At 44.0% G+C, this 13,229-nt stretch overlaps 1 protein-coding gene and 1 long non-coding RNA gene across 8 annotated transcripts in view; one reads left to right on the top strand and one right to left on the bottom strand.

Moving 5' to 3' along the window:
- Positions 1-13,229, top strand: part of LOC310697595 — a 99,532-nt gene that overhangs the window by 81,677 nt on the left and 4,626 nt on the right. For 3 of the 7 annotated variants that reach the window (XR_014521071.1, XR_014521072.1, XR_014521073.1), the window contains one exon: positions 9,914-10,036. The exons of 2 other annotated variants lie outside the window; for them this stretch is intronic. This is a non-coding gene — a long non-coding RNA (uncharacterized lncRNA). Of the gene's footprint in view, positions 1-8,378; positions 8,494-9,913; positions 10,037-13,229 lie in introns of those variants that run through there. 2 more of the 7 variants (XR_014521076.1, XR_014521077.1) reach the window with 2 other exon arrangements.
- On the bottom strand, positions 4,484-9,816 carry LOC310697577 (vomeronasal type-2 receptor 26-like). The gene is made up of 5 exons (XM_083484304.1): positions 9,475-9,816; positions 8,373-9,182; positions 7,404-7,631; positions 5,804-5,930; positions 4,484-5,535 (listed from the first exon to the last, which is right to left on the bottom strand). Exons 1-5 carry the CDS (start codon positions 9,808-9,810, stop codon positions 4,637-4,639), a joined length of 2,400 nt encoding a protein of 799 aa, XP_083340430.1. The 5' UTR covers positions 9,811-9,816; the 3' UTR covers positions 4,484-4,636.

Here is a 13,229-nt window from a genome sequence, read left to right on the forward strand (position 1 = left end):
AAATGGTGAAAGAACGGCAGCCTCTGATTGGCTGAGGTTCCAGGAGGGAGAGTTTAAAAAGAGAGGCGTTGGAGGGAGACAGGGAGTTGGGCTGTTGAGGGTGGTGTGGTTGGTTGAGTTGAGCTGGTTGAGGAAGGAGGTTGGGAGTTAGGTAGGGAGATAGGATAGGAGTCAGGTTGATATACAAAGAGTGTAGAGGAGGCAGAGTTGGTTCTGGAGAAAATGTCCACTCCACTGTACAGTGAAGGACTGAGTGTAGTGTCTGAGTGTAGTGTCCTGCGGGAGTAATAGGACCAGATCTTGCTGGGAGACTGAGGCTGAGACAGAAGTAGGAGCTGAGGTCTACTTAGGTCTCAAACTAGTCTGGAGGGGAGAGACTCTTCTGAGGAAAGAAGAGACTTCCAAAACCCAGTGAAGGAATGGTGCGTGTGGTGAACCCTTAAGACTGCTACTGAAAGTCCCTCAGGAGCTGGATTTGTTAAAGGGGTGGGTAACTGAAGGAAAAGAGGGACGCGGGTGGTGCTGTGGTCTAAACCAAAGAGCCTAGGGCTTGCCTAGGTCGCTGGTTCGAATCCCCGCGACGGGGTGAGCTCCCGCTGCTCGGTCCCTGCTCCTGCCAACCTAGCAGTTTGAAAGAACATCAAAGTGCAAGTAAATAAATAGGTACTTCTCCGGTGGGAAGGTAAGCGGCGTTTCCGTGCGCTGCTCTGGTTCTCCAGAAGCAGCTTAGTCATGCTGGCCACATGACCCAGACATGCTGGCCACATGACCTGCGGACAAACGCTGGCTCCCTCGGCCAATAAAGCGAGATGAGTGCCGCAACCCCAGAGTCGTCCGCGACTGGACTTAACTGTTAGGGGTCCCTTTACCTTCAACTGAAGGAAAGTACCGCCTTAGAAAGGAACCAAACTATAAAGCTGAAACCTGTGAAAACGAATTGAAGTGAACTAGCGTATTATTACTGAAGTAACCTAAGTTTCTCCACTTGTCTTATACTACCTGGCTTTAAAATAAATCTTTATTGTTATTTTAAAAACATCTGCTTGAGACTCCAGCTCACTGGTTATCCCCCACACCTAGGTCCCCCACAGAATACTCTGGGATAGTTAGCATTGGTTTTAAGGGTGGTTCAGTGAGGTGGGGGCAATATATGTAAGAAAGAGCAGGCACATTGAGGCGCCAAGCCCGTTGCACCAGGCTAGCATTCTAGCAGTTTTATTATTCTTTATCCATTTATTTATTAGTATTTACTCCTTACTTACTTACTTACTCATTTCATTTGTTTCATAAAATCCACGTATCGCACGGTTAGGCCAATAACTCCCAAAGCGCTTTACATAAAGATAAGGCAGGACAATCATAAAAAGTTTACAAACTTACTTCAGAACATACAAAAAGTTAAAATAATAAAACAGACTCATATTACCTCAACTTCCTAAGAATCTGGATGGCTCCTTAATAAAAATATATTTTAAAAAAAATTAAATTTAATAAAGTCACCATAGATATTTCAAAACACTTTTCTTCTTATACAATTTGTAAAAATAAATACATAATTTCTTCTTGACTCCCCACCTCTCCTTCCTCGATGTTTGTTTTTATTACTCCTTTTTATCAGATGTTTTAAAATATATATGCTTTTATTATGTAAGCCCCCATGTCTTATTTCAATAATCCTCTGCCTTTGACTTCATGTATGGATGATGGTTTGACAGATAATATATCCCTGATCTCCATTCTTCCTTAAACAATCCATCATTTTGGATGGTCATTTTGGATGGTAATTTTAGCAGGTAATTTCACCATTTCAGCATATTCCCCCAGTTTCATAAGCCATTCCTCCTTGGTGGGGAACTCTTTCCATTTCTGTGCATATAAAGCTCTAGCTGTTGTGGTTGCACACATACATAAACTAGTCAGCTTTCTTAGGACCTTTATTTATTAATTTTATATTGCACCCTTCATAGGAATTCTACAGGTTGAATTGCTATAAGACTGAGAACTTAGTAAGCTTTCCACCAATTTGAAGTGTTGAAAGATTAAGTAGGATGAATCTTGGCTAATTAACCCATTCTAAATGCTTCATCAGTGGCTGTTCTGTCAACTATTTTCACTTGCCCATCTGATCTTGGTTTTGCTGTATAAATGGGGACCTGAATGGGAGGAACCAGAGCTGGAGGAGGAGGCCTTCCAAAAGTTAAAATAATAAAACAGAATCAAATTACCTCAACTTCCTAAGGATCTGGGTGAATGCTTCCTTTACTACATTAAAATAATAATAATTATTATTAAGTCTCCACAGATATTCCAATCACTTGTCTTCGTATACAGCTTAAAACAAAACAACAACCCCCCCCAATTTCTTCTTGACTCCCCACCCCCCCTTCTCTATGTTGGTTTTTATTAGTTCTTTTTATCAGACGTTTTAAAAAACGTGTTTTTATTATCGAAGCCCCAATGTCGTATTTCAGTCATCCGCTGCTTATATTTCAAATCCTGCCTTTGACTTCATGTATGGATGATAGTTTGACAAATATCAATGGTCTCCATTCTTCCTGAAAAGATTCATCCTCATGTCCTCTTAGTTTAGCAGGTAATTTCACCATTTCAGCATATTCCCCCGGTTTCATAAACGAATCCTCCCTCTTTCCACTTCTGTGCATATAAAGTTCTAGCTGCTGTGGTTGCATACATAAATAACCCAGTCAGCTTTCTTGGGACCTTAATTATTAAATTTATATAGGAGCCTTCATTGGATTGCTACAGGTTGAATTGCTATAAGAATAAGTGTTTAGTAAAGACTCTCCTCCTGGAAGAGAGGGGAGTGGTTGTGGGCGGGAGCCCGAGCATTAGCCCCCTGCCTCCCACTCACCTGGCTGGCGCCCACGCCCATCGGCAGGCACCCAACCAGGTGCCTCCGAGGGGGCGTGTACAGCAGCCTAAATGCTGTGGCGCCAGCCCCTCCTCGGCCTCACTCTTCGCCATCGTCCCGTCGCGATTCACCCACCCTCCACTCCCTTTGAGCTCAGGGTCTTCGTTTTCCTTGGCCTTGCTATGGACCTTAGGTTGGTCGCCCTGGTTGTCCGGGGGGCCTGGTAGGAATTTTTCCATTTGGCATTAGGCTTTTTGTTTTTTTTGCCTACCTCGTAGCAATCGTCACAACTTTCGTGGTATTGGTGGGTAAGTTAGGCATTGGAATAATGTGTTGTGGTGTCGAAGGGCTAGGTGTGGCCATCGCCTATGCCTTCCATTTTTGGGTATTCCGTTAAAGGAATCTGGCGGTTCTGGATTCTGTCCGATGCCTGCTTGGCAGGAGGCCATGGCACGACCCTCGGTGACATCGGGGGAGAGCCTATAGTTGGATTAGCATCAACAGGCTCCACCTACTGGTGAATAAACCCCCCTTGTTTCAGACTCACCCCTCTCTGAGGGGGTGGAGTCAGCTGATGTAATCCAATGCCTAAGCCAATACCTTTTCATTTGCTGTAATCAATAAAGTTGTGGCCTTTTCTTGCCCATTAACCTTATATCACGTGTCCTTGTGTATTCATTCCACTTTGGGGGGGATTGGGTCCTCGAACCACAAGCTTTCCACTAGTCTGGAGAGATGAAAGTCTAAGTAGGATGCAATCTTAGCTAATGAATCTAAATGCTTTACCAGTGGCTGTTCTGTCAATTATTTTCACTTCCCATCTGATCTTGGTTTTGCTCTATAAATGGGGCGTGAATGGGAGGAACCTGAGTTGGAGGAGGAGGACCTGAATGGGAGGAACCTGAGTTGGAGGAGGAGGACCTGAATGGGAGGAACCTGAGTTGGAGGAGGAGGCCTCTCGCTCTTCCTTCCTGACTGAGCATAAGATGCCTCCTCTGATAAGGTTTGGCAGGCAGGGAATACAACAGTCTGGCATCGTCTCATTGCTTCCCTCCAATGCTAAACTTCTTGCTGGCTCACTCGTAATCTGGTGATCCACTCAACATCAGGGCACAATGTGTCATATTCTGGACATCGCAATAAAATTCATTGTACTCCAGTCAAGGCTTGGCTAAGGTCAGTTGCTACTCTTTGGAACAGGGAGCAGAGCTTACACAATACAGAAATTAAACCAACAAACTACAGAAGAGAACTTAAATGAATTTCACAATTCATTAATATACAAAGTTTAGGAGAACAAAATGATGTGAAGTGAGCTTATGTATGATACAGCATATCTGTAGAAAATGGAGCACAGGTATTTGAATATCTAGAAATGACATAACTAGAAAGTATTGTTGAATATCAGAATTGATATGGTTAATAGCAAAGCAAACAGACCAAAAAACCTAACTCCTATCTCCCTCTAGACTATCTTGTTGTGAGAGAAATATAAGTTCCCAAAACACTAAATTATTAAAAGATAATAGTTTACAAACTACGGGCAGTAGACCAGGACTCATTGTAGTCATGGGCAAAGTAAGGAACCAAGAACTTTCATCCCATCTTCCTGTTCATGTGAACAGAACTAGATAAAAGTTGGGCTAAGAATGAACATAATCTCTTTCAGAGGTGGAGAAGGAGCAACATGGATGATCAGGTGTGTTTCCTTTATGCACTTCTGGACATCAGGAACATGGAATGTTTTAAGAATCAGGTGTCCCCTTAATTTCTGGTTGTCAGGTGCTCCTTTGTGTTCAGATCAGGCCTCAGCACAATAATGTAGCACTTGGGAAGGAAGATGCAGCCCAGAAGCCCAGCACTGGAGGCCAACATAGAGAAGATCTGCACGGCCACCATGTACTTGCCCTTGGTGCTCAGGTAGGTGGGCACAAAGGAGACCCAAACACTGCAGAAGACCAGCATGCTGAAGGTGATCAGCTTGGCTTCGTTGAAGGAGCCGGGCAGCTTCCTGGCTAGGAAAGCCACCGTGAAGCAGGTGGCAGCCAAGAAGCCCAGGTAGCCGAGGGCAACGTAGAACATGGCCACAGACCCTTCGTTGCATTGCAGGATGATCTCTTCCACCTGGGAGCGCATGTCGGGCTCTGGGAATGGGGGAGAAGAGCCCATCCAGATGGTGCAGATGAGAACTTGCCCCCCAGAACAGGAGATGACAATGGAGTTGGCCAGACTCTTGCCCAGCCATCTCCTCACCCTGTTCCCGGGCTTTGTGGCCAGGAAGGCCAGCACCACCGTGATGGTCTTTGCCAAGACAGAAGAAACAGCAACTGAGAAGATGATGCTGAAGGCCGTTTGTCGGAGAAGGCAGGTCTCTTTCCTTGGGCGCCCGATGAAGAGGAAGGAGGACAAAAAGGAAAGCAGGAGGGAGACGAGGAGGGTGTAGGAGAGGTCCCGGTTGTTGGCTTTGACTATGGGAGTTTCCTTGTATTTCATGAAGATTCCCAACACAGTGCCTGCTGTTATAGATAAGAAGAGGGCAATGGAAGCTAACACCATTCCCAAATATTCTTCATAAGCCAGGAAGGTGGTAATCTTGGGGACACATTGATCTCTGTCCTTGTTTGAATGGTGATCTTCTGAGCATTTGGTGCAATGTTCTGCATCTGAGGAAGAGAAAAAGAGTGGCTGCAACATCACTTAAATCCCTAATGATCTGAACTTGATTACATTTTGAAGAAATCCTAGAGATTTCTTCCTTATGGCCATTCCTTTCAACTCTCTTCCAGGATGTAATGAAGGTGATTGTAAAGAAGTTGAGGAAGGAGCCACATCCCCCAATGTCTGCAGAAATCTCACAAAAAGTGTTTGAGACTGGATTTCTGCCCTGTGTTTACTCTCTCCAGAAATACCTTCCCCCTTGGAGTCACCCACCTTCCTGGGCGGAGAAGGTCCCTTCCACACACCGAGCACAAGCATAGCAGCAAACGGGCTTTCCTTCTAGAACCACCTTGGCATATCCCGGTCGACATTTTTCATTACACCTGGAACGAGGCATGGCCTAACCAGAAAGACAAGAAGGTGCAAGAAAGAGGAACAGCTAGGAGTATTTGTTTGTATGTAACTCCCTCATAGAGTGAATTCAAACGGATCTCTGGACTGCAGCCTTTGACCCCTCATCAGGGTCCTTTCAACCCCCCACTGACCATTGGGGTGACCAGAATATCTTGTTCTTCATAATTAGTTCAGGACAAGTGAGGTTTGCACCACAGAACTCTGTTTCCGCTTCTCCGTTTACCTGCTTCCCTGCTTAATAAATCTTCATAGAAAATGGCAATGGAGTCTGAAACGTGATTTCCCCAAAGTTCAGGATTCTGTTAAACTCTCAGTCACTAATTAAGACAAATTTAATATGACTTTTCCAAATATTGGTTTCCCTCTCTCTGTTCTTGAGGCATGCAAGGTTTCCTCTTGTCACTGATCTATTTCCCTAGTTATTTCTAGTTCACATGCCATTCCTTAGCATTAACCTTACTTTACAATAGGGGTATTTTTTTAACTTCTCTTCCTTCAACAACAGCTGTGCACTTCTCAATTCCTTTTTTTAAAATAGATTTTTATTAGGATTTTTTTAAAAAGGTTACAGAAAGAAAAGAAAAAATGTAAGTAACAATCAAAAAAGAAAAAGAAAGAACAACACATATAAAACAAACATCATCCAAAAACAGAAAAGAAAAGAGGGGGGGGGGGGACAAATCAAACCTTTACATCACTTGCTTTCATTCACTTACTTCCTTGACCTCCTCACACCTCCCATTTTTTGTATTCTAGTTCAATTAGATATTTCAGCAAATCCTTTCCAGCTTAGTTTTTATCTTCATAATTTATCTTAATATATTGTAATTTTGTATTCTCTTCTTTCATCAATTCATTTTTACTTAATCCTTTATATCTTTTCTGCTAAAACCCCATAATTTTATTCCAACATCTTTCTAACATTCCTTAATTTTACAATATTTCTGAAGATAAACTTTAATTTTTTTCCAATCTTCTTCCACCAACTCTTCTCCTTGGTCTCGGATTCTGCCAATAGTTTAACATTTGCAACATCTACAAGTGAGCTTACTCCACAAATTAAAAAATCCACTATAAATCAGTACTTATCATTTCTAAAATAAATTACTTTCCATCTTTCTGCATGTATGAAAGCCTAATAGTTCTCTTTTACTAGTGGTTTTCCCTTTTCTTCTTATGTACGTAGTCCATTCGGTTAAAGATTCTGTCCAGAATTAATTCTCAGTCTGGCTTGGAAATAGATGGTGTGTTTTCTAAGGACCTCTGGGCTCTATCCTTTCTGTGAGCAGCACAAATTCCCCTCCTATCTCAGCTGCTGTGGAAAGAAGGAGTGGTGGTTGCAGCTGCTATTGACGGTCAAGACACCATTGGTCAACCTGATATGGTCATTTTGCAGAGGTTGTTTAAGGAAAAACATAATAAGCATCTCCTGGCCTTTTCCCTCTGTGATTTACCCTACCTTATTGAACTTCTTGGGCCACTCAATGGCTTCTGGGCTAATGGTGAACTTTATGCCAGCAGATGTCTCTCTCCTTATATTCCCAATTTTCACAACGACACGAGACTTATTGGGAAACATCACCCAGTTCATAATATCGAAGTCCGCTGGTAGCTCCCAATTCTCATCCAAGCACAGCCTGCCTCTGGAAGTATTCAGACACTGGATTTCTCTCAAGAAAGGGTGGAGCTGGAATGGCAGGGGAAAGCACCAGCACTGAGAAAGCTGGAAGCCAAGATGGATATCTCAGTCCTACTCACTTCAACCTCTTCTGATTTGGGGCTGCGTGTATCTCATGTAGAATGGAATTCCTATTCAGCCATTTTTATTACTACAGACCCTGCAAGTGCCCCAACTTTCCAGGGATGTCCCTGAATTAGAAACAATTTTTCATTTGATCTTGGAATGTCCCACTTTTCCTTAGAATGTCCCTTTGGAATGTCCCTTTCTCCAATGAATGTTCATTGGAGAAATGTTGGCGGATGTGGAGTTATCCAACCCCTTAAGCCGTCCAATTCTGTATCAGAAATTTTAATATGTTTAATATTTTAGTATGAATTTCTTTATTTTGGGAGCTGCCCAGAGTGCTGAGGCAACCCAAAAAGACGTGTGGGGTATAAGCAGTGATATATTTCTAGCAAAAAAGGTGCCGAAACTAACCAGGAATACCTCCCGCTGTGAATGGCAACGGTATCCACCTGAAAGGTGCCAGAACTGAGTTTGAGTGAGTCCCAAGCCCCAGAAAAAAACCCTGGGTATCTACAGTAAAATTATCATTATGGAATGGGCCGTCTCTATTTTCAACAGAGAAATGTTGGGCGGTCTGCTACTATTACTAATACCAATACTAACTATGATATTCTGCATGTCTATCCCCGTCAAGATCAGCATCTGTGTGGACTGCAGGTTGCAAAAAGGGGAAGGAAATACCTGCCACGGCTGTAGCCTTGCGTGTCCCCATTGCTCTCCTTCCTCCCCCATCAGCCTCCTCTGGGATCTAGATGAAAGCGAAGCATGCAAGGCCTGAGCCACAGCCTGAACATTGATGTAAGTGCTATAGCTGTCTTGGGACAGGGTTATCTCACGCTGCTCTTGGGGCAATGGCTGCAGTTTCTCCTCCTCTCTGCATCTTACCCTGCCTTTCACGGACAACTGATGCTTTGAATATGAACACTGAGATGCTTGATTCAAATAATCCCCAAGATTGGACTGCGATTTATAATTGTCACCTTTGCTGCTCCTTATTCCGGTCTGAATTGCAAAGGACAGAGAACCATGGAGGTGCTGGAAGTGATTTGGAGGGAGGTAAATGCCAGTTCTGATTTCTAGCAAAGTTGTTGTGATCCAGATTTTCGCCCCTATTTCCTTCTCATATACCTTGTTTATTACCAGGAGTATTATGATACCCAGTACATTGGTTATATAGGAAACAAATACCCCAACTTGTCTCCATAGGAAAAAAGTTTCCCCAGGCCTGATAGATTGATCAATATAACTTTCTGTTACTCTTTTTGATAAAGCAATGCAGATCCCTTTGCTGATCATCAGAGGTTTCACAGCGCTCTCAAATCTTTCTCCACTGTCATTGTCTGGAGTGAAGAGGCCAATCCACGTCCATCCAAAATACAGGAGCAATTCAACAATCCCCTGGTACTGACTTTCCTCTTTGGGAGTCATCCGGTAGACAAAAGGGAACAGGGTTTTACCTTCGAGAACCTGGGCAGTGAAGCCATAACTCATCTAGCAAGGAAAGCAAAAGATCACCAATTTATTTTACTTTCAGCATAACGGGTATTTAATCATATGAAATGACTGATATCTAAATCTCTGCTAGCTGAGGCTGATGGGAGTTTTAGTCTGAAGCATCTGGAGGTGTCAAGTTGGTGAAGGCTCAGTTTTGAAAAAGGGATGTTGGATCCATAGCTCAGGATTTTCCCGTTTTGAAAAATATCCCCACTTGACCCCTCCAAAGAGAAAATAGAATTTTATGCAGTTGAAATTCTCTTTCCCTCCATGCTCTCCCACTACTTACCTGTGGGATTTTGTAGATGCCTGACAAGGCTGAAATCACTTTTGAGATGACAGTATTGCTTCTTTCAAGAACAGCCAGCAGGTGATTCTGTTCTCCACAGTGATAATTGGGAATATTGCATCCACTGCCTGCAAGCAGCTCTAGCATGGCGTCCGAAGTCATCCTTGCATCTAAATAGTTCTCATAGATGTTGTAGCCCAGGGTGATGTTGGGTAAGAGCCTGAGATCCTGGTTGATCTCTTGGATGGTGAACAGGAAAGACAATATGTACCAGTAGATCCTAGATGCGTCTCTGCAATAAAAGAATCCTTTAAAAAGAGTGAAACTGGTATTCATATTAATGGGGTTGGGGACATTATATGATCCACAAAGATTAATATTTGTTTGTTTCTTTGTTTATCCATCCTTTTGCATTGACATCAAACCTTTTCCTGTCTAGCATAAAATAAAAATTTGGAAATCTCTGCTCCATGACCGGAGCTTTGATGCAAACAGCACACAGAGCTGTTCAACAGTGGAACAGACTCCCTCCGAAGGTGACCATGTGTCATGGATGCTTCAGGTGAGATTCCTCTGGGTTCCTTCCATCTCTACAGCTCTATGATTCTTTTCTACTATGGTTTTATGAGTAAGAAATGAAGGCGCCCCTCAAAATGTGTGATATACTGGGAAGTTGCTGCAAAGGCTGCTTTTTCTACAGTGGTCTTTGGCTTCTTCCAACGGGCTGGACCAAAGGTAGATAAGAGACAATTTTATTGACGGAAGAGAAGCACCAAATACCCCAGTCCCCTTTTAGTTACATAAGGGGCCTGGTGGCTTGCAGGTTTGAGTGTGTGGTAAAATTATAATTTTGTCCATATTCCGGATCAGAAACTACACGAATGAGCACCCCCCCCTTTACTAGAATCTTTGACTAGACACCCCTCCCCAGCTCCCAGCTCTTCCAACAGCAAGCCTAATGGTCAGGGCAGGGTAGTCCTGCAACACCAGTCCTTGGCTCCCCAGCCCTGAGAAAGGGGCTATTTCCTTGATAAATAGGAACCACTAGAAGGACTGGAGGACCATGAAACCATCTGTATATAAGTACATACGCTTTAGTCCTGGTGAAGGGTGTCTGAGAAAAGACGTATGCAGTTTCTGTACGAAAGTGTTTTGGAGAGATGATCCCACTGATGAGAAAGTGTCCAGGCCGGTAGTAATTGCGAGCATCCGTTTGATCCCTGACCAGATTCAAGGGGCATTTCGCCCTGTGGTTCCCGCAGACTCCAAAGGGCATCATGAGCAGCAGAAGCAGCAACAGAAGGAGCAGGGATCTCATTCTGGCTCTGCCTCCTCCTCCTCTTACCTGCCAAGGAGGCAACGCAGAAGAACCCAAAGACTCTTGCAAGGCCAGACTGCCTGGGCTTTCCCAATCTGGATGGTTTTCAACTCTACCTTCTGAGCTAGGAAGCACAAGGCAGGCACACCCCTCTTTCGCCAGCTCTGCATCTTGACTCAGTCTGTCTCCAACACAGGAAATATTCTCTGCACCAACTTTTTCTTTCCCAGACACAGCGCAATTAATATTGTCATGTTGCTTTCCGAGGCTCATGCAATCTCCTGAAATATCTCCTGGGCTTTCAGAAGATGAGATGACTATAATTTTGATTATTCCAAGTGGAATAAGTTTCATCACAAAAACTTTCTGAAGTCTTGAATGGCTCAAGCGGCAGGTGCAGAGCTGGAGAAAAACATGATGATGAAAAGTCAAAAGGTGTTTTTGGGAATTGGAAGTTTGGCCTGAACTTTGCTCCCAAGGACCAAAGAAGGAGCTGGATCCGACCATGGACTCTCCTTCCTTGGAGGCTTTGAAGCAGAGTTTGGATGGCCATCTGTTAGGGATGCTTTAGCGTTGCAGAGGGTTGGACTAGAGGACCTTGGGGTCCCTTTCCAAGTCTCCCATTCTATGATTCATTGGAGGTTTTTAAGAAGAGGTGGGAGAGTCAGGGATGGACAACAGCCAGATGAAGGAGTCCCAGCCGTGAATCCCAGGCATCCTAAGCCCTTTTAAAATGTGGGGGGAGGGCAGAGGCTGTGATTGGGTTGTTGTTTCTATATTGATTATATCTATTGTGGTTTTATATTTTGATTTTGCTCTCTGAACTGCCCTGAGGCCTCCAGGGAGAGAGCGGTATATAGATTCAGTACATAAATAAATAAAGGAATAAATAGGAATAAATAAAAATGAATAAATGAAGAATGCTGAGAAATGCCATCCTCAGTACTGTGAACGGGATACATGGTGGTGGGATCTTGTTTCCTGGAGGCTGCTCGTCGGGAAAACGGGGAAGCCGTCCTAGGTGCCTCCAAGGGAATGAGGAAAAAGACGAGGTCTCTTTGCGACTTCCTGGGTTATGTGGGTTTATTAGTATAAAAATAAAATAAAATAACAAAACAAACAAACAAACAAACAAACCGCACCACAGGGTAAGACTCCCAAAATCGGTTAAGACAGACCTTGAGATCTGGATCACGTTTCTGGAACACTACAATGGAGTCTCCTTATGGCAGGAAATCCTCAACCTGTCCTCAGATTTCCAGGTTCACTGATGCCGCTGGGTCCTTGGGCTTCAGTTTATTCTTTAGGGGACGCTGGTGTGCTCGACAATGGCCAGCAGAGGTGCAAGGCGAGGCTATCACGTGGGATCTCACTTTTCTGGAGTTTTTTCCCCCTTAGTTGTGGCTGTTCACATTTGGACTGAGGAGTTCCAGAATCGCCGGGTGTGCTTCAGAACTGATAACCAGGCAGTGGTCAACATACTGGCTAAACAGTCATCGCGTTCCGAGAGGGTGTCGCGCCTACTCCGATCATTCGTCCTCCAGTGCCTCGCTTCCGAGCATTAGCTCCCAGGGCTCAGCCACTGCCAGAACCCGTTCCGGAGCACCTGTGGAACCTTGGAGACGTGAAGTGATTAAGGGAGCATTAGCATCTGTCGCACCCTCTACGCTTAGATCATATAAGAAGGTCTGGTGTGATTTCATGGGGTTCAGGTCCAAAGTATCCTCCCTTTCCACCGATGTTACACCCTCCACAGAAAACATTGTGCAATAGTATTAGCATCTGTCGCACCCTCTATGCTTAGATCATATAAGAAGGTCTGGTGTGATTTCATGGGGTTCAGGTCCAAAGTATCCTCCCTTTCCACCGATGTTACACCCTCCACAGAAAACGTTCTGCAATAGTATTAGCATCTGTCGCACCCTCTATGCTTAGATCATATAAGAAGGTCTGGTGTGATTTCATGGGGTTCAGGTCCAAAGTATCCTCCCTTTCCACCGATGTTACACCCTCCACAGAAAACGTTCTGCAATAGTATTAGCATCTGTCGCACCCTCTACGCTTAGATCATATAAGAAGGTCTGGTGTGATTTCATGGGGTTCAGGTCCAAAGTATCCTCCCTTTCCACCAATGTTACACCCTCCACAGAAAACGTTCTGCAATAGTATTAGCATCTGTCGCACCCTCTATGCTTAGATCATATAAGAAGGTCTGGTGTGATTTCATGGGGTTCAGGTCCAAAGTATCCTCCCTTTCCACCGATGTTACACCCTCCACAGAAAACGTTCTGCAATAGTATTAGCATCTGTCGCACCCTCTATGCTTAGATCATATAAGAAGGTCTGGTGTGATTTCATGGGGTTCAGGTCCAAAGTATCCTCCCTTTCCACCGATGTTACACCCTCCACAGAAAACGTTCTGCAATAGTATTAGCAC

The sequence above is a fragment of the Podarcis liolepis genome (assembly GCF_965112155.1).
Source record: "Podarcis liolepis genome assembly, chromosome: 18".
Lineage (NCBI taxonomy): Eukaryota > Metazoa > Chordata > Lepidosauria > Squamata > Lacertidae > Podarcis > Podarcis liolepis.